Raw genomic sequence first — 25,465 nt, 5'->3', positions numbered from 1 at the left:
AGGACATCGCTGTTTGTAGTGCGGTCTTGCAAGTTTACTATAACTTGCCTATATATAGTTTGCAGCTTTAAATTTCTTTTGTTTCAGTGCACCTTAAGTTTCTTCTTTCCCCCAGCGCCCCCTTACCACCCCAAATTGTGCCCAGCGCCCCCCTACTGCCCCTTTGGCTCCAAGCACCCCCCAAATCTCGAAAACACCCCCATGGGGGCGATAGCGCCCCCGTTGAAGACCACTGGACTAAGGGATAGGTAAAGGTCAAGGTAAGATATTTTTAAAAAAATAGATCTTTTAAAAATGAAATAAGAAACTGAAACAATAAAGTCTAAGGACGAATGATAAAATAATAAAAAAATAAAACTGAAAATTAGAATGAAATTAAGAATTAAATAGACTGCAAACCAAGAGTTTCCTTAATGTATGCCCTGATTCAGGCCTGCAGAGTGTGCCCATGTACTAATAGACTAGCACAAACATTGATTTAAAAAAAAACAAGCCAAAACATTTTTCAGTCCAAATCTTTAGAGAAACCATTTCAGGTGACAAACTCAAGGGGAAATCAAGTGTTCGAGAAAAAGCAATATCATCAGAATGACCAAAACTTATCTTCTTATTAATAAATACTAGTTACAAATATGCATGCTTATAGACCAAATAAAGTGGCTACAAAGTATAATCAGATTGGAAAATAATTCTACACCAACAATGAGTAATAAGCACAATAAAGAAAAAATTCTGAAAAATAAATCAACATTTGTATTGACATTAAAAGAAAAAAAAAAGGTCGGATTCAGTGTATACTTCAGTATATAGTTCAGTATATAGTTCAGTTGGTTCAATAGTAGAATAAGGAAGTAAAGAAAAAACTTGTCAGTAAACAATTTTTAAACCAAACAAAACTCAAGAAAATGAATTGTTCAAATGTTTGATCACTGGGGTTGAAAATTTTTTTTTTGTATTAAGATTTGAATGACATCAACAAACATTAACAGTTGTAACAAAAATAACAAGATTTCTAATCAAAATAACAACAAATAACAACATTTCAGTGTTGGGTTTTAAACACTGTTGTCACTCACGAATGAATCAATGTCATGAAATCAAGGGGTTAGAAAGAAAGAACTGAGTCTAGGTGACAAAGTGTTCAACTAAGTCACTATGAACTGAGTCTAGGTGACAAAGTGTTCAACTAAGTCACTATGAACTGAGTCTAGGTGACAAAGTGTTCAACTAAGTCACTATGAACTGATTCAAGGTGACAAAGTTTTCAACTAAGTCACTAGCACAAATAATAAACAGTAAAAACACATTTTTTTTTAAACAATCCTTATACGTAAAACACACTAAAAATTTAAAGTGTGTTAACTAGGATTTAAGGGAAATTCACACCCAACACTTTTTTTAAAATAAATTTTCTACTTTAGTGCTTTTTTATATAAGCTTTGTTATTATCTTTTGTTTTTTACTATTTACAATTTTAGACTTTTTAGTCTTAAACTTTTACAATCATTTGTAGGTCACTGATGTAAGTCACTGTAGTTTTGTAGAAAGAAAAATCATTTGTGAAAATGCTAAATCAAAACAATTTTAATTACTAAATCCATTACAATTTATTTCTTAAAATTGATTAATTAGCATACAGTCTTTAATATAATCTTTACATTAACATACATTCTCTGATATAACCTTACATTAACATTTAAATATTGTTAATTGTTAGTTTAAAAATGTTAGTGAACATCTTATCTACTCTTAGCTTAGTTTATTTTTTCGTTAAATTCTCTATAGAAACAAAATTAATTAATTACAGCTAATTTTTTAACAAATTGGTTGATTTTATATTAATTTATGTGATATCTCAGAGGTCTGGCAAAAAGGAGTCATTGTAAAGCTTCCTTAAAAGGGCAACTTGGCTATTGCAACAACTGGATAGGCATTACTCTCCTCTCTGTCCTTGGCAAAGTTTTCAGCATTGTTCTGTTGAAACCACTTCAACAGTCTGTAGACGAGAGACTCAGAGAAGAGCAAGCAGGCTTCCGATGAGGCAGATCATGTGCGGTGCAGATATATCATAGAACAAAGTCTCGAATACCAACATTGGCTAATGATCAGCTTCATAGACTATAATAAAGAGTTTGATAGTGTCCATCTAGAATCACCATTGAAATAGAGAATACGGCATCCCTGAAAATGTGTCCACATTCTACGACACCTATACAGTCAATCTAGCAGCTGCATTGAAAAAGAAAAAAGCATCGAGACAGGTGTGAGACAGGGGTGCATCTTATCTCCCTTCCTCTTCCTCCTAGCCATCGACTCCATAATGAGGAAAGCAATGAATAAGACTGCCTTTGGTGTTCCTTGGCGTAAACAGAACCGAAGGACACACCCAGACTTTGTTGCTGACGTTGCACTGCTCAGATCCACAAGTAAATGCATACAAGAAATGACAGAGCCTAGTAGAAAGGCACCCAACATTGGCCTCGCATAAACTTAGATAAAACTAAAATTGGGCGTGTGGGATATAAGGCAAAGGATGCTCCCATCAGAATTGGTGAGTTGGATAAGTTCACAAACCTAGGCAGCATCATAGCAAATGATGAGGATACCTACCATGACGAAGTGTGCTGAATAGAAAAGGCAGGGAACATTTTCCAAAGGATGCAGCCTGTTTGGACAAAACAGGCTATTGAACTTGAGACAAAAATCCACCAACTTTTTCACCATTTTCATTCCTATAGAAACGAAAGCATGTGAGACATGGAAGTCATCTGCCAAAATTGAAAAAAAGACTAAATGTGGCTCAACAAAAATAAAATGGCTAAGGAGGATTTTAGGAATCAGTTATAAAGATCAGGTCTCAAACAAAGAAATCCAATGCTGAAATGGGACTTGACCACTTAATGATGTTGTGAAAAAATGTTGCCATGAGGTTTGCGGGACATGTCTTCCAACAGAATGAATTATTGCAATGATATGGGAACAATAAGAGGAAAGGGCAAAAAGGGACATCTTCATAAAACTTGAAGCCATACTTTCATGGAGGACCTCAGAGCAGTGCACACCAGGTGGGAAGAGACTTCAGACATTGCCAGTGATAGATCTTTAAGAAGATTGTTTGCTGCCAACATGGCAAATGCGCAGGAGGATGTATAGCAAATGCGCAGGAGGATGTAAGTCTAAGTCTTGTGTCGTCATCGATTCATAAGCTTTTAAGCAAAATTTGATGACGATTGGTTGAAAAATCGATTGCAAAAATCTAAACAACTTCCAAGAAAAATAAAGAGCAATGCCTAAAGGTAGAAATGACCAATCAAAAAATAATTCTAAGAAGGTGGAAATGACCAATCAGAAAATGTCATTTGAAACTGGAATCTGTTGAACAATCATTACACTAGTTGATGGGTGGATTAAAATGTTTTTCAACATTTGTGTAATGAAGAAATAAAAAGGTTCTTTCAAGATTTGAATGAAACTCTACACTAGGAGTCCGCTCTTCAGTTTGGCAGTCAAGAACTTTATCACAATGTCTTCAAATTATGTTCAGTTTTATTCTAAGATTCTTATTCAAATAGTATTATGCATTTAGAAATACAAATGTTAAAGTATTTTAAAATGTAATCCTAATAGTAAAAGTCAAAGTGAAAAGTGTTGAATGAGGTTCATCTAGATATAGAAATGTACACAATTCATATTCAAAAGGTTAGTTTCATGAGACTATTTCTCAAGATTAAAATAGAAGAATTAACAGTACTAATGGTGGAGAGAAAAAAAATTAAATTTGTAATAAATAAAAGGAATACATTTCAAAACATAAACTGATCATTCTTTCAAAAAACTTGATGATCCCAATTCTAAGGGTGACATATACTAATGTATACATTGCACACTTTTAGGCATTACAGTGAGAACACAAATATTCTTAGCGATCTTTGAAAACTCAGAAGCGCATGATAATAATGCATGAAAAGAATGTAGTTTTCAAAGTCATATACATATAACAAAACAAAATTAAATATATATATATATATATAAAAGATTATATATTTTGGGCGGCAATGTTTTTGAATTTGTAAGCTACATGATTTAATGGTACAAGGATGTACTACATTCATCACTAGAGCTAAGTTACTACAGCTTTTGAGTCAAAGTGTATGTTCAAAATAAATAACTACTTTCAATTAACTTTCAACACATTTATTGAACTCTTGTTGACTGTAACTTGCACTCCTTAAGAAGAACTAATGAAAAACATTTGTAATTTTTAGCAGCTTTAAAAAATGTTAAACAAATGTGCACACAATTTGAAAATGTAATTGAATTCCTGCCTTCTAGAGGGCCTTAGTAGAAGGTAGGGTTTTATTTTTGAATATATTAGAAATGATATCATACAACAATTACATGACACACTTTCTATTCCTAAATTTATTAAACTGAAACAAGTTACATGGACACATTTGAAATCTAGAAAACAAGACACACAATGGTTGCTTTTAATGAGAAAGAGAAAAATAAGGGGGAAAAAAGAGACATGGATAGCCTGTAATGACATCAAAAGCAAGCTAAGAGCAAAAACTTGCATTCAATATGCATTAAATGAGACCATGCTTATCATATTTAGATTGAAACCTACAGAGAATCCCTATGCCTTATCCTGCATCTATATCCACCGACTCTGTAAATATATAAAAAATTATAGTAAATCAAGGCTTTTACTGAACAACAGTTTGTTGATCTATTCATTTAAAAACAAAAAAAGTGGTTGAAATTTTGAAAAAATATAAACTAAAACTATTTTAATTTGAGAAAAAAAGAACAAAATATTTTTGTTAACTAATAATAATAATAAGGCTTGTCTTCACAGACCCAGCCGTGACCTACATATTTTGCCACACCCAGGGCAAGCATAACCATTGTTAACTGATACAGGGATTAGAAATGCATACATAACTAAATATAGAGAAACTCTGAAAAAGTTTGAAAATTAGATATAAATTATTTGCTTATTAATAAACATTATACTATAAAGTACCAAAAAATAATGTGTGATTACATACATGTCTGCTTTCATTAGCAATATCACAAGTATATAAAATGAAGGTACAGAAAGAAATACAATCCAAAAATGCTTTATACTTTGGACAAAATAAAAAAAAAAAATTTAACCTTTAGTCCAGTGTACATTTTTTTTTAACATATAATTTTTTTTTCTTTTTAAAATCACACACACAAAAATATAATAGCAATAATAAATACAAAATAAAAAAATAATGGTCACATGACTAAGGAATAACATTTCTGTATAATTTATTTTCCCTTTGTGCAGTTCTTGGCCTTAACCTGCATCTACCATAGCCATTAATTCAAAGAATTTTGTATCGATTTGTAAGATAAATTTTGTGGAGAAATGAAAAATAAAACTTTAAGTCTGGGCTGTGGCATGCACACATAACTAAGAGACAAAACAAAAAGAACCAGTTAACATCAATACTAGTTTCAAAACCAGATGCTGTTTTAGGGAGCCAGAAAAACATTCATTTTAATCAAAATTTTTGTTAGTGATAAAATGTATGTAAATATATTTCAATGGAATTTCACTTGTTCTGTGTCCGAAGTTTCACCATCACTGTAACTTTCTTCTTCCCTCTCATCACCGGAGATTCCTAAATGTTCCTTTGTGTTTGGAATGTTCAGATAGTGGGGTTTGTCATGTTCCTTTGGTATGATAATGCTTCGGACAGTATTTGTAGATCCAGGTCCAGACTGCTGGCCTGTAACTAGAATGGCTGGGGAACAAATGTTTGTATGAAATTTATTTTCAATGGTAGATCTTTTTTATTTATATACATAGTGTTTGGAGTTAATTTAAATAAACAACCAAGAATATTTATCAAAGGAGGCTCTATCCCTATGAAAGATTTGGTCTAATAATCAGTATCAGAAGTGCATGAAGTGTCGAAGCTAAATGAAATGATTTTTCCAACCTATCCTTCCTCAGCTATTAAAGTTATGGATAGACTCTCATTTCTATTGTGGGAGCACCACGAGCAGATGTTTAGCCAAGAAAGTAAACCAGCTTTAGTTTACAAACTGGAGGTGAGGGGAGAATCTACTGTTATGTTTCTAGTTCCTAGCATACAACCTCCAAGCCTATAACCTAATACTTAAAGATCAGGGATACCCAAAATATGGCACGAGGGCCACATCCAACCCATTTAGAGGTGCTATCTGGCCTGCTGAAACATCTGTAAAAAAGTGTAGAAAATCAACAAAAAATTGTAAAATGTATCATTCCCTATGATGTGGTTCTTAATCTTTCTTGGATGTTTTCTAATTTATGATATTCCAATATTTAAATGATTTCTTGCCTGTAAGAAAACACAAGGTTGACAACACATGGTTGACAATTATTTTTAGCTTTTTTATATTTCCTGTCTTGAGCTAGTGACATCACATGTTTGTTGGTTAGGCATCATTTCTGCATTTTAAGTTTTCATGTTGTTTTGGTATGAATGGAACATTCAACTTTATGTCCGTTAATAAAATAAGAGAGGCAAAGAAAAGTGGACTTAATGTAGAAACTTCCAAGAAAAGCCAATAGATCTTGACTTTTTTGTAGATCATGATATGATAATAAGCCAACTGTGGCTGTTTGTAAGGTACTTAACATTAAGCTGCATTATTAAACCAAGCACATAAACAAATATGGTGGCCTATTTTGATTTGAGCCTTGAAAAAAAGATTGCTTGACTATGTCTAGAGATTTAGGATTGAAAAAATATTTACCAAGAAGAGATTAAATATATCAGCAGTAAGGGAAAGCTATCAAGTTGCTCATATTGTAAACATTTTTGATGATGAATGTGGTTGAAGCCATCCGCCTTTCTCAAAAGACAAGTATAAGGTGAGTGGAGGATATGGGTTAAAAAATCTCCATTCAAAACTAAGAGAGAGCAGCAGCTTTCAAAATGTTTGCTGAGTACACTGACACTGATCAACTCTTGCTATATAGTCAAGGTACAAATATTAATTTCAAAGTGCAGAAGGGTTATTGACTTTGAGAAGCATGCATGAAACTGGTGAAAGAAGTTTCATCCATCATAAAGTATCTTTCTTTTCCTTAGGAAAAATTACTGTGTTTACTAATGTTGCCAAAAGTATGGTTGAATGTCACAGCAGACTGGCAGCAAGAGTATTTAGAAAAGCTGCAGATTCAAATGGAATGCTTTCATTGCATTATTCACCTACAAAATTCCTATGGCAAGATATTAAATCTGGGATATATGGTTCAGCGCTATAAATTTCATTAAATCAAGGCATTAAACCAATTAAATATCAAAAATTTTCTGACAGAAATATAGGCTGAATATGAAGATGTTATTAATATAAGTACCTCTGTCAAAGGGCTTAACATAACCACGTTTCCTAGCTAATGAAAGAGCATGGTGTATTCTCATATCTATGTCCATGTACCATTCATCACAGCTAATACCTGTGTTTTAAATAAGCAAATGATAATGAGCAACAAGAAAAATAAAAAAAATACTTTAAAAAAAAACAAAGCTTATATTAACCTTCTTAAGACGACGCGGCCGATATATCGGCCCAAGGCTATTTGGCGAAAAAGACGAGCCGGACGATATACAGGCTGCGATGTTTCCAACCAAAGGATTGGCTAGCCAGTGTTTGTATCAGCCAATCAGATTAGTTCTTACTATATTACACATTAGTAGACTATAATGGTGGCTTCCTTCGCTGTTTTAATTTTTTAGTTAGTTTTTGAAGTTAGTGAGAGGTGAAAATTTTAACATGTCAGCGGTTGATATTGATGAAAGCTAACTCACTGACTCTGATTTTATTTAAAATATGATAGCCCTAATAAAAATAAGAGCAGAATTGAGGAAAACTTTATATCTAAGTTTACACTGATACTAGATCTAGAATGGTTTGACGATGTCTATTTTTGGTAACATGGTTTAGAGGTAAGGGTAGGTAGCTGGATAGAGAAGACCCATTTGAGAACCAAGGGATTAGCACCCAATAGACTGTTTTATGCTCTTTTTTTACTATCAATTTAGTTCAAACATTTGTCTGGGAGACTAATAAATATGATGCCAACTTTCTGACCAACAAACAGCTAAAAAAACTATCCCTGGGTCATAAATGGGTGACTGTCACTGTGACAATAATGAAGGTGTTTGTTTCCATGGTACCAGGGGGGTGGGGGTGGGGGTGGGGGGAAAGAAAAGTAGTAAAATAATGAAGGGTCTCAATGTGCTTTGTTTCTCTAAAGACATGTATTAGGGCTTATTCAAGCCTAAAACTTCTTTAAAAACTCTTACCTTTATAATTCTGTTCTGAAAAAACTTTTTTGGAATTGTATGCGCATAAATTATGCAAATTAGCTTGGCTTATTTTAATAAATGTTAATATTTCAGATAAATTCCATAAGATTAAATTAGTTCATTCATCTCTGCATTAATATATATAGTTTTGTGTATGTAAAGTAATTAGTTTATTTGTTAGGAAATTTTTTGTAAGAGAAGTGTTAAGGCTGGAAATAGTGCTCCGTCTTTTTGGCACAAGACATGCTAAATTGCTCCGTCTTAAGAAGCTTAAGCATAATTCTATTGATTAGTTTGGAGAAAGAAGGGGCTATTTGAGTTAAGGTTGCCATATTAAAAAAAAAGTAGACCTGGAATGCGAATACTCAAGCTTCATCAAGCCAACACACTAACCATTGTGCCAGTTACTGTAGCTGGAGGGAGTACCATCACAAAAGACATACAAGACACCGATAGCAAAGACAAACAGACACAAACACTCTTTTGTTCCCCTGGCAATCAAATCATTAAATAAGAACAAACTGGTATAAACTTTGTCACATGTAAATTATGAGTGAGTCTGGTGTGAATGTACACTTTGGTTTCTTATAGTTATAATGTTTTTTGTTTGGTGTAATGCACAAATTGTAAGACAAATTTCAATACGGTCAATAAATATTATTATTATTATTATTATTAAGTGCTTATGAAAATATAAGATTTTATAGCTATAAAGTATAAAGGGGAATAATTCAACTTATAGTGCCACATCTGCCAAGTACAATTTCTTTCCCTTGTTGAATTGAATAATCAATAATTGATTAACTAATTGGTACATTATTGTTTCTTGTTTTGATAGGTACAAGATATAATTGCACACAATTTCAAATTGATCTGAGATTGTGTCTGATAGAAATAAAGTAAAGTTCCCTTTCATTTCATCTTGAAACTCAAAATCTCAGCTCTGAGATGGTAAAATCACAAAATCCTGATTCAGGCGATTTTTTTATTTCTAAAATCTTTTTTGCTCTCTTATAAATGTTTTTCTCAAACAATTGCCCAAATGGGTTTTGTTTTTTGCCAATACTAGCAGCATTTTGACAGCCATACCAGGCAGTGATATTAAATCTTAAAATACTGCAGATGTGAGCATGATAAAAAAAATATGCCAAGGCCTTTTGACTAACATTAAAGGAGAACAATTTTTCTAAGTAATCGTAATCTTTGCTGCCCTTTTTTGCTGAAATAATCAGTACTTGCGGTAAAATTTAATTTATTGTTTAAGATAGTATCAAGGTATTTAAAAGTTTCCAATATTTCAATGTTCTCTCCAGCTACAGAAATAATATCATTTTCCTTCTTATCCCTTCAAAATCGATTACCATTTCTTTGTTGTTTTTTTCAATTTAATATTAAAAATTATTTTCACAGTATTTTTAAATGTGTTTTATTTATCTGAAAGAATCATTTAAAACTGAGCTCTCTGAGAGCAGGGCAATAAGAGCCCCATCATCAGCGAAATTTGTGAAGGAGCAAAAAGGACTCTCTGATTGAAAATCATTAGTGTACGAAATGAACCACAATGGCAATGTCACTGCCCCCAGGGGCGCCCCTGTGTTCACTATATGTGCATTTGATCTTACATTATTTACCCTAACCCTCTGAGATCTCTTTGTCAAAAATTCATATATGGACTAATCTTCAATGCTTTTATTTTTTCAATAAGTAAATGAAGTTGTATGATATTGAAAGCTGATGAGAAATCAATAATAAATTTGTCTTCGAGTCCAAAGATTAATGAGGAATGGAGTATTTCCCATGGCTATACAGTCCCAGCTGTGACCTACATATTTTGCCACCATTATCTGCAGGTGGTCGATTAAGATTTTTTTTTCGCCATCTGCAAATGTTCTCAGCAGCGGATTTTCTTTTGGTCTCAAATTTGTATCCCGCAGCCTTTGTGAGTGACATCCAACTGTCTTGTTCTGAGGCCACATGCGACCAGGTGCTCTCTTCTATGTCAGCTAAAATAATTTGGCCCTTAAGCTGGTATTTAAAGCGTTTCCATGGGGCACCTCTGTTACGTCGACCACCTTTTAGCTCAACAAAAAAGACTGCCTTTGAACATAACTTTATCTCAAAATACAAATTAATTTGATGAAAATTAATTTATTGAGAAATCAATAGCGAAAGTATTAATGAGGATAATAAAACAGGGCTTCACATCATCTGCCCTATAGATCACAAGGTCTGAAAGGGGAACTTTACTTTTTACTTTACTTAATAAAACAGTAGGCATACATGAGATCCCAACACCTGATACTTTCAACAAATTAATATGGGCGATATATATATATATATATATAGTTACAATGTTTTTGAATTTTTTCTTAAACTAAGGATATCATACACATTTTTTAAATTATAATTCTTTATTTCCTTGGGATAATTTTTTAGTGGAGTGAAAAAGACAATAGTGAGCTTATGAAGCATTATAAGTGGTTTCTTAAAGTGGACATAAGTTATATTCAAGTGGATTTGTTACAACTACTAGGCATGGTCAGATAGTAAGTAATAACATACTTGTATGAAGGACTGCAAATATACCACGGTGAAGGTTCAGACATCGAGCCGTGTGGTTAGATTTGGTTATGGCAATGATGATACAGTGTGGGCGATAGCGTGCTATCAGTGTGGCTGACCTGTCAACAACAAGATTTTAAAGTTCCTATTAATCTCTCACATTGCCATATAATATCTGTTCACACTGTGTGCAAGTGAGGTTTGAGTAACCCACTGAGGAGGCCTAAACAAAGTCTCCTTAGTAACTTATTTGTACAATGGGATTGCTCTTGTAAAAGTAGAACATCTTCAAAAGTATGTTGTTGTTTTTTTAGAAAAATATATAAATATACTTATATTAAATAAAAAACAAAACTGTAACTGATTGACTTCAAAATATTTTGTTGGAAATGTACATACTACACTATGTATAAATATCAAACTGGTTGCTGTAAAAACTATTTATAGGCTAACAATATTTGTATCAGTGAATGAATAGTTGACTAAATGTATCAGTGAATGAATAGTTGACTAAATGTATCAGTGAATGAATAGTTGACTAAATGTATCAGTGAATGAATAGTTGACTAAATGTATCAGTGAATGAATAGTTGACTAAATGTATCAGTGAATGAATAGTTGACTAAATGTATCAGTGAATGAATAGTTGACTAAATGTATCAGTGAATGAATAGTTGACTAAATGAGGATCATGTTGAACAGATTTTTTTAATATTGTCAACCAAATTTAGAATTAAATTTGAGAAAATTTTATAAACAACAACCAACCAAAATAAAACTTCAGCTATCTTGGTTTGTTCTAAAAACATACACAGATAATTCTAACTTAATTACACAATTTTACATATTACAGTTCTTGGTTTTCAAACATCTACAGAATGTTTAATAAAAACAACTGTTAAAGTATTCTAATAAAGAATAATAATTACCTCCCTGAATTTGTCACCACAATGATAGCTGATGCTGAACAACGGAATGCAGCTTCCACAGCTGCTATGGATGTGGCATGAACATTATCTGTTGGAATCACAGTGGCCTGACGCAGATCTTTGAATAGTCTAGCATGAAACAGAGCATTTTCTGTTTCAGTGCAGATCTAGGAGTACAATTACATTGCAATAAATTAATAAATAAATAAATAATTTTGTTCATTGAATTTATACAACAATTGTTTCTATTTAGAAGTGTTACGGACCTTGTCTTAAGGGTTAGGGTAGGGAACTTTATCATTCAGCAAATGCTTAGGGTAGACAAGGTGAAGAGATTGTAGAAGTGATAGCCAGCAAGTTAAGACACAAGTTAAAGAACATCTTTCTTTTTTTTTTTTAAGCAGTTAGTCATTGCAGAAACCTTTAGGGTAATTTCATGAATATTTGAGTTAGTGATAAACCATCAGGATGAAAGTGATGTGTAAAAATATACAAAGTACAGAATAGTTAAAAATTGAATTGACCAATAAAAGTACTGACCTGAGAGAGCATACCACAGGCAGCTATTGGATTTTTCCCTACTGCTGTTTCTTTGGACAACATTACACAGTCTGCTCCATCCAGTATGGCATTAGCGACATCACTGGCTTCTGCTCTGGTGGGTCGAGCATTGGTCACCATACTGTCCAACATCTAAATAGAATTTTTTTTTTAGTTTTCAGAAAAAATAACAGATAATTGTATGATTCTAACTTGACTGTTTTGATGTATAGAATTAAAATTATTATTATTATTATAAAAGGTACAAAGAAATTGTGTACTGCTAACAACAACATTCCCATTATCTTTTGAAAACATCGGAGAAAGAATCCTTATTGGGACAGCCATGCAGGCTCTTTGACATTCTCACATAATCTCTATTAAACAAAACTGGTCAATGGGAAGTTGGCATGAAATCTCTTTTTTACAATTCCTCTTATTAGAATCCAAATTCATTGGTGGATTCTGCATGGACATTAATCTTAAAAAAGGCTCAAATGATTTTCCTAGAAATTTGACAGTTTTTGGAAGTTAAATAACTAAATAAACCTTCAGGAATGTCCAACATAGAAATCATCAGCTGTGACAGTATATATATATATATATATATATAGAGAAAATAGAATACTTGCACAATTTTTCAATAGACAAAGGATTTTTTGGGGGGAGGGGGGGTGGGGCGAGGGGGGAAATCGTGTAAGGTAAGCATTTTTACTTTATTTAGAAAGCTTATAAATCAACTCTGTCTAGTACAAAGTTTGTACACGTTATTTCTCCCACACACAATCTCGGATCCATCTGAAATTTTGCACAATCATTTCTTTTACCTGACAACACAAGAATATTTTCTTTTTAATCCCACAGATTTATTCTTCTTAGTCTAGATCTATTACAAATTTAATGAAATTACTGATTGATAAGCTTTGTTTTTTATAAGAATTTTTTATATTTTCTTGTTTTCTTAAGTAATTGAGTTATTGAGAGGGAAGTAATTGCTCTTACAAGAAGTCATCAGCTTCATAAAAGAGGAATCTTTTTTTTGTTAACTTTTATTTTGTATGTTACTAGTTTACTTGTTCCCTTTCAACTTTTATTTTGTATGTTACTAGTTTACTTGTTCCCTTTCAACTTTTATTTTGTATGTTACTAGTTTACTTGTTCCCTTTCAACTTTTATTTTGTATGTTACTAGTTTACTTGTTCCCTTTCAACTTTTATTTTGTATGTTACTAGTTTACTTGTTCCCTTTCAACTTTTATTTTGTATGTTACTAGTTTACTTGTTCCCTTTCAACTTTTATTTTGTATGTTACTAGTTTACTTGTTCCCTTTCAACTTTTATTTTGTATGTTACTAGTTTACTTGTTCCCTTTCAACTTTTATTTTGTATGTTACTAGTTTACTTGTTCCCTTTCAACTTTTATTTTGTCTTGTAAAAAAAACAGTTTTTTTTTATTGGCTTACTAAATTTATGTCTGACCTGAGCAGCACAAATCACTGGTTTTCCTGCCAAATTAGCTCGTCCAATGATCATTTTCTGTGCTAGAAATACTTTTTCTGGTGGAATATCAATGCCAAGATCTCCTCTTCCAACCAAAACACCATCAGAAGCTTCTATTATTTCATCAATTCTAAAACAATCATTTTAGCACCTTAGATATGTTCATATATGTGTTTAAAGTCAATACAAAGATATCAGAGAAGTTTTTAATTGCTTAGACTGAATTATAATGTGAGATTTTTAATACCTCAATAAAGCTTTTTATGCAGAGATATTCTACACAACTGCCATCACCTTAATAAATGTGACAATACTTCACTTTTGATCTAATCACTTAAACATTTTGATGGACATTTAAAGTATTTAAAGTAAAACGGGGATAAGATTACATTCTACATTTTAAACATTTCAATGATTACATATAAAAAAGTATTATATTAAAGATTTACTGCACTTAGATAAAAATAGTTGCATAAGCTTAACTAAAAACATGCATTTAAAACATATAGATTCTAAGTGTCATGATATAGAGCTTTTTAATATTCATCATTTTATGGATTAAAAAAAAAAGAAAATATAGTACCTTTTGACTCCTTCATAGTTTTCTATTTTTGCAATAACTTTGATTCTAGAGCTGGCCTCTCCCAAATGTTGACGTACTGCATTAACAATATCTGCACACCAAACCCAGGATACCATTATTATATCAACCTAAGAATACAGTCATTAACATTGATGATATAATAACAATAGATGACAAAATTAATAGTCAAAGAATTAATAAGCAGAATAATTATATAAGTAAGCAAACACTATTAGTTAGTGATTTATTGCCATAAAGGAGTAATATTCCTTTGTTCCATGATTTGATAGCCCTTTTTAAATAGAGCATGGAAAAAAATCAAATGTAAAAAAATAAGTCTTTACACTAAGTAAACATACCAAAAAAAAAAAAAAGGTTTCAAAGACAGTTTGTGTGGAAACACAAACTCAAAATCGGCCCCTGAAGTGGTCCACCCAGGCAGGCTTCAATATTTTCAGAAAGAACATCCAAATGAAATTATATCAAAGACAAATGAGAGATAAGAATGGAAAAAGAAGGTTGACAGATCTTGTGTAGTGCCCCAACTGTCCAGCAGATCAAAGATCAAAGGATAGGGGAAATTGAATGTAAAGTTACATGTGAACCTGGCCTAACTGGTTCCCCTTTCAGACCTTGTGGTCTATAGGGCAGATGTAAAGTTCATCTGTCTTTGTGGCCTGCGGTTAACGAGGGTGTCATGAAGCCAGCACAACGACTAACCGCCTTTACTTTTCCCCAACTAATGTCAGGTACCCATTAGAGCTGGAAGGACTCTGAGGCGCCCAAGGATTCCGAAGTTGAAAATCCGTCTTCACCAGGATTCGTTTTAAATTATGTCTACCTTATAATGCATAATAAATAGATTTTTTCTCTAAAAAAAAAAAGTAAACATTTGTTTGTGTTAATATAGTACTTAGTATAACAGAAATTACATTACATAACAATACAAATATAAAAACAAAAATTTTTGGCAAAAAATCTACAACCGTTTGCATAAATGTGTTATAAATATGGATAACGGTCGTCTCCCCTAATAAAGAGCCTCAAGTGTTTGAGTGTTTAATAGTTGTAAAAGGGGTGTATTTTTATGAAAAAACTGCTTGCATAAGTGATTAAAAAATTAGATTTTTCACTTTCAGAAAAGAAAAAGTAGCCGTTGCATCAGAACTTTGAATGTCGGATTTTCAATATCTTTTCTAGTTTACAAGATCTAAATGGGACGGACGGACAGACATTCACACAAAACTAATAGTGTCTTTTCCCCTTTTGGGGGGCCGCTAAAAACAATGAGGTCTACAATGACCGAATGAAACCACATTCATAGTTCTTACAGATTTTGCATTACTGGAGATAATATATTCTTGCACAAATAGTTATGTTTCTCTTTTTCTCTATATGTTAAGGTAAGAAACTGGATACTACTTACATTGTGCTCCACAGCAAACTCAATATCTTTTTTATCTTGCTCTGTCAACTGTGGATTCTCTGTAGGCAGTTTCATAGGAATGTGACACTGATAAAAATTAGAGATCTCTCCTCCATGAAGGACTAAACATCTTAAAGTCAAATCATCTAGGGAAGTAAACAGAAAACATAGGGCTTAAAGGATGGCGCTAGGCAAAATACCTTCCTACCAATAATTAACAAGGTCTAATCATTGTCTATTTCTTCAAAACAAATACTGTTTTCTAAGAAAATTCATTATTTACAAAAACATAAAAATATTCTTTAGCTAAATGCACTTTGTTTTATTTTATTGAAACTAAAATGTATTTTCCGAATTTTCCCTTAGTGACAGCAGTCAACTAAAATAAAATTCATTAAGACATATCTTCCCTCTCCAGAACAATTTGTCAAACAATTTTCATCTCTATAAAAAGCAAATAATTCTACAGGATGTCAACCATCCACAACATAAAAACTATTAGAGACGTCTTTCTTTTAAGTATAGTATTTTTTCAATCTTCTAGAATGGACAAAGCCTAACTTGCCTTTTTGAGTTTTAACAATTTTTTTTTTTTTTAGAATTATTTAACTTAATTAGAGATGACTATTTTACAAATGTCTTTTTAAAATTAATTTTGTGTGTTGTATTGGAAAACTGATGATGTAATCTTATCAGATTACCATTTCTACAATAAATATTAAAGATACACTTTATGACAATATAAAAAGTGAGTAAAAAATAAATTTTGAAGTCATCATTAATAGGAAACAAAAAATCAACCTTTCTCTTGAACTTCAAAACATAGAGGTCCATCCTCAATGAAAATTTGATCTTTGAGAGCAGCTCCTTGGACTAAGCTCTGTGGTACATAGATGTTTTCAAGGTCTGACTGCTCTTTAAATGATTCATCTGATGTTAAAGTCAAAATGTGTCCTTTTTCCAGCTTGAATGGTCGAGGGATATCCTTAAAACAAGTTGACCAAATGATTTTGTTAGCTATGTTAAAACCATACAAAACAACAATTTCAATGTCTTGATATTATGTGCTAAATCACAACATTGCAATATGTGATGACTAACCATGATACATCACCTTCCCATTCACATATCCTAAACTATCCTAAACTATCCCTACATTTATTGAACCACACATGATCTGTTGACAGTCTTTCTCCATTCCTATCTGTATTTTGCCTTATGTAGAATATCTTTCAATGAAAGGCTAGTCTATTCTTTGATGTTGTCTTCCCATTGCTTTTTTTGTCTGCCCCTGTTTCCTGGTAGTGTTCCCAGAAAAAAGGTCTTTGCAAGCCCTGAGAACATTGTGATATGGTCATAAAGTTTTAGTTTGCTTTTTTGACAAGTAATCTTGGGCCCAATGGCTGTTGTGATGCTGTATCTGATCTCCTTGTTTGTGGTGCATTCTTTGTAGGTCAAAGTGTTGTCTCCCTCTAACTGTGGTTTTAAATCTGTCCACAATGTTATCTTTGAAGTACAATCCACTAGTAGCTTACTTGTAAAGGTTCTGGATTACTTTTATTATTTTTTATTTATGTTGCACTTTGTGAACCAGAGTGCCACATGCCAGACTGTCAATAGCCTTAATGATGCATAATAAAGTATAAAAGTGTTTTCTTAAAATTTTTATCTATCACTGGCTAAAATGTGTTCATACAAGGCAGACATATAAAAAAAATAAAAGATAAGGTGAAGTACTATTTCTATACAAAGTCATCAATAACTTTAATGTACATAAATATTTATTGCAATGAATTTATACAAATAAAAAAGGGAGTAATAAAAAGTAAAAAAATAATAATTTCTTAAACAATGCTTATATTAAAATGCACTAAAAAGTAGAAAATAATAAAAGTGTTGAAAAAAAAAAAGTTGTGAATTTCATTTTAACTCAGCTAGGTGCTTGCCAATTCTTGCATTGTTTGAAAGTCAATATACTTTTGTACAAGGAAATTCATTTGTGAAATTATTCTTTTTATAATACACATACAGTACATACAGTCTTTGCTATAATTGTTACATAAACATTCCAGCTGAGGCTGAAATAACCTGCCCAGTGTGCAGCCAAACATTCCAGGCTCACAAAGGTCTCACCAGCCAAATGAGGTGGCACAAAAAAAAAGTTAAAAGCCCTCACCCCCCCCCCTCCCACGTGACCAAAGTGGTCATAATCAAACCTATATGTACGAACTATGTATACATCGATATACAATCGTTGATATAATCTTTATATTAGCATTGAACTATCTTATTTTACTAAAGCTATCTTTCAATTCTTATGGTCTAATTCATACTATTCTCTACAAAGACTTATCTCCCCTAAGAAATCTTATTCTATACACAAGGCTTATCTCAGCTAAAGGTGTTTTTTTTATATATATATATATTCTATATAAAAACAAAATTAATGAAATACAAATAATTCATTTGATTTGTTGATTGATTCATGTGTTGTCATCGATCATGAGGTTGTATGTAAAATTTGATGACAACTGGATGTGTAGAAGGGTAAAAAAAATCCAAACATACAAGAAAGACACAGAGCGAGTTAATATAAGTGTCTTAAAAATTTAGGGAAAACCCAGGTATGGGCTGAAGAATTTTGAGCACTGATTACATGCAATTTTATGTCTGCTTTTGCCTTGTCCCTTTAACCTACAAACTGGTATGTTTCTGATTTCTTACTGTCATATCATCATACAAGTTTAGATACAAAATGTAATTTGATTATCTTTGAAGCAATAGAACAAATAAGCTGTAAGAATAAAGCAATGGTATTTACCTTTTTGAAAGCTCCTATTCTTGTACAGGGCCCTGATATGTCTATAGCTGAAGCAACAATTGAATGTTCTGTTCCTTTTGATGCCGTTACTGCATCCCTCAAATTGTGAAGTACTTTCAGATGATACTAGACAAACATGTTTAAATACCAGTATATATTTTGTATTTTTTAAAAACATTATAAAACTTTAAAAAAATGTTTAACAACTCACTTCATGATCTGCGTGTGCCAGGTTAAAGCGACAAATATTCATCCCATTTGCTATTAGCTGCTTTAACTTTTCAACACTATCACAAGAAGGACCTGGATGAAGTAGGATGAAAAGAATGTCCTAGAAAAGTTTGTTAGAAGACTCAAGCTCTAAAGTAACATTTCCTTACAAGACTAATTGTACAGGTAGCTAGGTCTTCATCCCTTTTTGGGGCCAGTTGAAAGATATGAGTGAGCACCAAGTAGAGTGGGGTGGAATAGAGCTAAATCCAGAGCCCAGAGCTTTATCAAGTTTTGAATAGTAGGACATTGGTTTCAGCAGCCCAAGACCTCTACCACCCAACCACAATGGGTCATAAGATAATCTTTTAGTATGAAGAATTCTTATGGTTAAAACAAATGAATCGGAATCAGAATTTGAAGCTTTGATCAACCAAAAAAAAGTGAAAAAAATATTACAAGTGCAATGAATGCTTGGAGTTCAGGTGGCATTAGTCTTTTGGTTCTTTTAAGAGATCTACTAAGTTTGAAGTATATAGAACATATTTATTTAAAGCTACTAAGTTTAAAGTATATAGAACATATTTATTTAAAGCTACTTTTTGTCTTAATAAATAAAAATTTATAATACTTAAAATAATTAATGCGATTCATATAAAACCTACTTTACGTACAGAGGTACATACTGATTTGTCATACAATGAGTCATGTATTAATTGAACCAACCCAAATTTTATTATAAAGTGTTGCACCCTTTATACTATCTAACTGACCATATTAACGTAGAAGCAAAAAAGAATTTACCTGTTGTGCAAATGATACTAGTCATACGGTAGACTAAGTCTTGTGAGTCAACACTGAGAGAACATATCTGCTGAAGATGGCTTTGCTTTAAATTCATACCAGGCCTGGAGATATCCACAGACACAGCTGCCATGGTAAGATGTTTTTTGAACTAATCTAGTAATTTTAGTTTAATTAGTCTTGGCACTACTAATGCTACAGGTTCATTGGTTTCCAGAAGCTGGTTCAGAAAAAAACAAGAAGACATATAATTATATAAAATTTAAAATGCACATCTAAAATATAAACATAGACACTAACAACTTTTGTAACATATGTTCAATAAAATTAAACCAAGACACTGGTTAAAAAACTGAAACATATTGACAATAAGTTTTAATGTATCAATTAAGCCACTGTTTACATCTACAGCTTAAATGGTTTCAAGGTTGTTACAGCTGGGAAATGTTATTGGGGAAAAGTTCTTGTTTATAAAATACTTCTAAATGGCATGCACTTTCAACAGTTTCTGACAGTTGAATCCAGCAGTAAGCATGGAAAAATGTTGACAGGTGAAGAGGCATACCTAGGAATAAAATTTAGAATTAGAGGCAGAGCTCCTCATACCCAATAACATAATTCATCAAAGAGAGGGTACTTCCTTCTTTTTTTTTTAACAGTGGTCAAGAAATTTCCAACCCCTTATCTTTGCGAATCAGTATTTTTCAACTTGTTGAATACAGAAGTATAGTTGATGCAGATAAAGATGACATTTGTTCAGATTTGTTTTTAAATAGCTTTTGAAAAGGCAGCATGGAAACCTTCACTGGTCCACAAATGTTGTTGAACCAAAGCACACTAAGCATGCTAATAGTATGGAAGTTGCCTTATGTTTTTAAAAAGACAATACCTCCATCATAAATAGAGACCCACTCTTTAATAAAATCGTTTTTGGTAAAAACACATTGAAAATGAAAAACAAAGTGTTTAGAGTAGATAAGATCTAGTCTAGACACCCCAGTCGTTAAAATTTATGTAATAATGTAACATCACCTTAATAAATAAAATTTTTTAGCCTAACTCAAGTTTCAAAATTAAAAAAAAAAAAAAGAACCACACTAATTCATGCATTTATGTTTAAAATTTTATTCATATATCTCTAAAAGTAAAGAAGTTACAGCCTTTTAATCATGAAAAAGTACTTCTTTTTCTGTAGTTTTCTTTCAATGTTAGTCCCTCTTCTGTACATAAAAAAATTAATTCCTTTAAACTTCTATCTATGGTTTAAAAATAAAATAAGTATCAACAGATGATCAGGCATTTCTGTTGAAAATTGTATTCAATTATCTTTTATGGTTCAAAAGTTACAGTCTTTCAAGTGTGAAAAGTACTTCTTTATCAATCATTTCTTTTTGACATGTAACCCCACTTAAAAAAAATAAATTCTGTTACTATCTATCTTTGAAATAAGAATAAATATCAGAACATATGCATTGCTGATGAAAATTTCATTTGCTTATCTACTACAAGGGCAAAGGAGTTAAAAAGCTATAGCATTTTCATTGTAAAATATCCCCATTTTTTTTTAAAATAGAGTCTAGGAATATCTATATAGGCAAAATTTTTGTCCTTAAAATTGTCACAACTTCTGTTCTAGTTAACTTAGAAATATAACTGAGGTATCAATAAAATTGGTTCAAAAAGCTCTAGCTAACTATATTAGTTTCATTAACAATAAATTGAACTTTTTATCAAAGTACCTAGGCTAATCTAGAAATCTAGATCTAGATTTATTCTAGACAGAAGAATCTATTCTATGATCTTGGGAAAAAAAAAAGAAAGACTATGCTGGCCATTGTGTAGGCTACCAGGTGACATGGCTTACTCACAATTGACCAACCTGAGATAGGCCTACAATACAGCCTTTTGCATCATTAAGAAAAATAGTGCCAGAACCAAAGCCATCCCATTCCATTCATACTTCAAGATTGTGTTAATTTGTGATTAACTCTATTTATTCTAACAACTTTGAAATGTGTGCGTCAAGGAAAGGTATTTTTTTTTTATATTTTAAATAGACAATTAATTTATTATTTTATACTTATTTATAGAGATTTAGTCTGGATTCTCGTCTAGATTAAGTAGATTAGATTTAGATCTAGATTTAATATCATTTTTGTTTGTGACTGAGCTTTTTTGGTTTAAGTACACAAATAATTTATCTTAAACTTAAGTGACATAAATTGCTCTAGTTCGTACGAATATATGACCTTTAAAATAGGTGAGTTCTATTCTCAATTAATTAGTACGTAAATGGAAAAATGTATAAATGTGTATACATTTTTGTAGAAGTAAATCTAACAATATTCTACTGAAACTAATGATGTTAAATAAACAGATCCTTCAAATAGTTATGTTAAGTTTATCCACAGTAATTTTGTCATGAAGGCATGATGTGATCATGAGGGAGGGGCAAAATACAAATAAAAAATCATAGAAACATATTTTATTTCATATAGAGTTAATGATTAGTAAAAAAAAATGCTCTCAAATATTTCATAATAGTCATTATATATATTATATGTATAGTCAATCTTGTCATTCAATATGTTGAATAACAAAAACTGGTCTCCCCATGGGCATGGCAGTCTCCCCTGCAGCTGAGCATATATCATAATTCATGAAAGGTTAGTCTTATATTTGTATTGTTAATGCATGTATTTGATATTTCTCACGCACACATGGTCCTGTTTTTCATTTTGCCCCAACTTTGACGACGTTTTTAACTTTAATAAAAAAAAATGAAATGTTAAAAAAAATATGATTTTCAGACTTTCGGAACCAAAGAGTGAAAGAGTGATGGCATCACCTCTTACTGGATCTGTCTGAGAGTCAATGAGTACAGGGATTTAAATTAAAATATAAAGTATTATTATTATTATATAAAGTATTATTACTACTTATTTTTATTATAAATAAGTACCAATATATTAATACTACTTGATCTAAAAAGCGAAGACAGCATTAAGAGAACAATAGTATGGATTATAACTTGGCTTGACTGGACATGGCTCAAACAGAAAAAAAAATGTATTGAATTTACAATCCCAATTATGGGTTTTAGGTATGAATTTTTATTTCATATTTTTAACTAACATTTTCTTTATAATTGTGTTTGTGCTATTGTTACTTTTCTTTCAACTCATTTCAAATGCTGCGTCAACCTAACCTAAGAGGCTCATGAGTATTTTAATTCTTAATGAACATTGTGTGTAAAATGGTAGGTCTTTATAACTCCTATAGTTCCCTGTGTGGTTGGGAAATGTTTGTTGGGAATATGAAAAGCTTTATGAACATCTCATTATAAACCTCAAGAAAACAATCAGGCCAATTGAAGAGCCAAGTTCAGCTGCTGCAGCAAAATTTTTCTCCACCATCACCAGATAACTTTGTCAGTGACTTTCTGTTGATAATAAACACTACAGATACGACGGTAGGCTCATATTTCACAGAATTTTGACCTCTATGTTATCACTTGTTGGAACAACTGAAGCACAATTGCATCTTGAGGGACAGATCAACAACAATACATGTGATGGCACAGAAGGCGTAAAAAAAGAAAATTTTATATTAATATTTTTTTAATGTATATACATTTTATGTACAATAAGTACTTATTGTATTTTTTTAAAATATAAGCATCCATATTTTAAAAACTAATTTCTAATTTATAAAATGTCATTTTAAGCAATTTGTTACTACAATTAATATTTAAATGAATATGTTTTTACTTATCTCAGTGTACATATTGCTTACATTCCACCAACTCAATACTTTTTTTTTCTTACTTTTATTTTTTATATTTCTTTGTACATAAGTACAAAAGCTAAGTTTTTTTTGTTTTTATGATTGTCAGAACTGTTTGCTTTTAAACTTAATTTTTATACAGCAGACTTATACTTTGTGTAGATGATTCCTTAAACATTTATTATAGATTTTCATGTTATCATTCACAACTCTTTTGTTGACTCAATGCATTTTCCATAGTATACTATAATATTGTAGGATCCATTTTCAAAGTTAAAATGTTTGCTATTGCTTTTCCATTTTTTTTTTAAATCTGTTTTTTTTTTAAGTGTATCTGGTATTTTTAATTATTATTTTTAATAGGTGCTAACATTAACATTTTTTGATGCAATGAACTATGAATTTCAACTAGTAAATTGTTTATGTAATTATTTATATATGTCATTTCATGTCATTTCAGCTAGAGCTCAGTCTTATTCTTTACTGGCCCAATGAGGGTATCACCAGGGCTTTATTTGGACCCCTAACTGAGCCCAGACTCAGCCCTAAGGGCACTCATTTTGGCCAATGTTCATCCCCCAAATGGGGCCCATGTAGTTAGCTCTTTCAGGCCCCTCAATGTTTGCCCCATATTGACCCCATGAGGGATCCATCAGGGCTTCATCTGGGCCCCCTAACTGAGCCCAGACTCAACCCTAAGGGCTCCATTTGGGCTTAAATTAATGCCCCCCAAAGGGCCAAGTATCTTTGGCCCTGTTGGGGGCCACAAGTCCTTCCCCTTACTGGCCCCATACAGGTTTCACAAGGGGATTTTCTGGGCCCTCTGACTGGGCCCAGACTCAGCCCTAAGGCCACCCATTGGGGACAATGTTCATCCCCCGATCGGGGCTCATATGGTTTGTATGGGCTGGCCCAGTTGGGACCCTTACTGGGCCCAAAATCTTTGCTATCAGGGTAATGATCCAAATCTAGATCTAGGTTTATATTATAATTATACTATAGAGATCTTACTTAAACTTAGTTAAAAGTCTATGATTATTTTTATATTTTAAGATATAACTTACATAGAGATCTAGATGATCCAGACATAGACTCTATTCCCATAGGATAGACTTAGATCTATACATACTAGTACGTAGATCTAGATCTAACATAGATTTAGATCTATCTATAGTCTATAGTCAGTATAGTTATACTACTTATAGTATAAATACTGGTACACTGATGAGTACTAGTAGATCTACTAGATCTAGAATCTAGATCTACTATAACGTATAACTAGATAAGGAGATATCATTGTCATAAGATCATTAAAGATCTATTTCATCTTAAACTATGCTAGAATCTATCTTATTCTTAGTCGACTTAGTCTTAGGGCCTTAGTGCTATAGTAATTTATATTTATAATATAATCTACTCCCCTTCTAGAATATATAGACATAGTGATAGTCTTACGTCTTAGTAATAAAATCTACTTATCTAGCCTAGTCAGTCTAGTGACAAATGATACAAATCTAGTCTAGATCTAGTCAAACTTAAACTTAATTATTAAACTACTTAAAGGAAAAAAGGAAAATACCGTAAAAAAAAACTGTTGCTTTGCGCTCTTGTATTTTCAAAGCTCTTTGGGTTGCGAATTTGATTATAATCTAATCTAATCTAGACTGAGATCTATCTAGATCTAATATTATCTCTAGACTTAATCTGGACCTGAGATTAGTTCCAGAGTTCACAGAAATGGTTTAAACTTTCTTCCTATAAAACATCCTTGACCATGACCTAAAGAATTTAAATATATAACGACCTTTACATTGGGCTTTCTGAATACTTCAGAAGTTAAAGATGTTTACTTACAGACAGTGGGACTGAGTGGGAACATATTAAAATTGCTATTAATCTATTAATTTTAGGCCTATATGATTCTAGGGTTAGACTTATAGTTATTATCGGACAACATCGTTGC

At 31.9% G+C, this 25,465-nt stretch overlaps 1 protein-coding gene across 1 annotated transcript; it reads right to left on the bottom strand.

The window, feature by feature from the left end:
* Positions 1-499: 499 nt before the first annotated feature.
* LOC106072351 (pyruvate kinase PKM-like) lies at positions 500-25,283 on the bottom strand. Its single transcript, XM_013232710.2, has 13 exons — positions 25,082-25,283; positions 19,717-19,936; positions 18,914-19,005; positions 18,703-18,828; positions 16,683-16,866; positions 15,882-16,027; positions 14,456-14,583; positions 13,852-14,002; positions 12,374-12,526; positions 11,834-12,000; positions 10,905-11,023; positions 7,391-7,489; positions 500-5,783 (listed from the first exon to the last, which is right to left on the bottom strand). The coding sequence occupies exons 2-13, from the start codon at positions 19,847-19,849 to the stop codon at positions 5,581-5,583; spliced, it is 1,701 nt and encodes a 566-aa protein (XP_013088164.2). The 5' UTR covers positions 19,850-19,936; positions 25,082-25,283; the 3' UTR covers positions 500-5,580.
* Positions 25,284-25,465: the final 182 nt, after the last annotated feature.

This window comes from Biomphalaria glabrata, chromosome 14, assembly GCF_947242115.1.
Source record: "Biomphalaria glabrata chromosome 14, xgBioGlab47.1, whole genome shotgun sequence".
In the NCBI taxonomy this organism is placed as follows: Eukaryota; Metazoa; Mollusca; class Gastropoda; family Planorbidae; genus Biomphalaria; species Biomphalaria glabrata.
The sequence above is the reverse complement of the archived record's forward strand: the minus strand, read 5'-3'. Positions and strand labels throughout refer to the sequence as shown.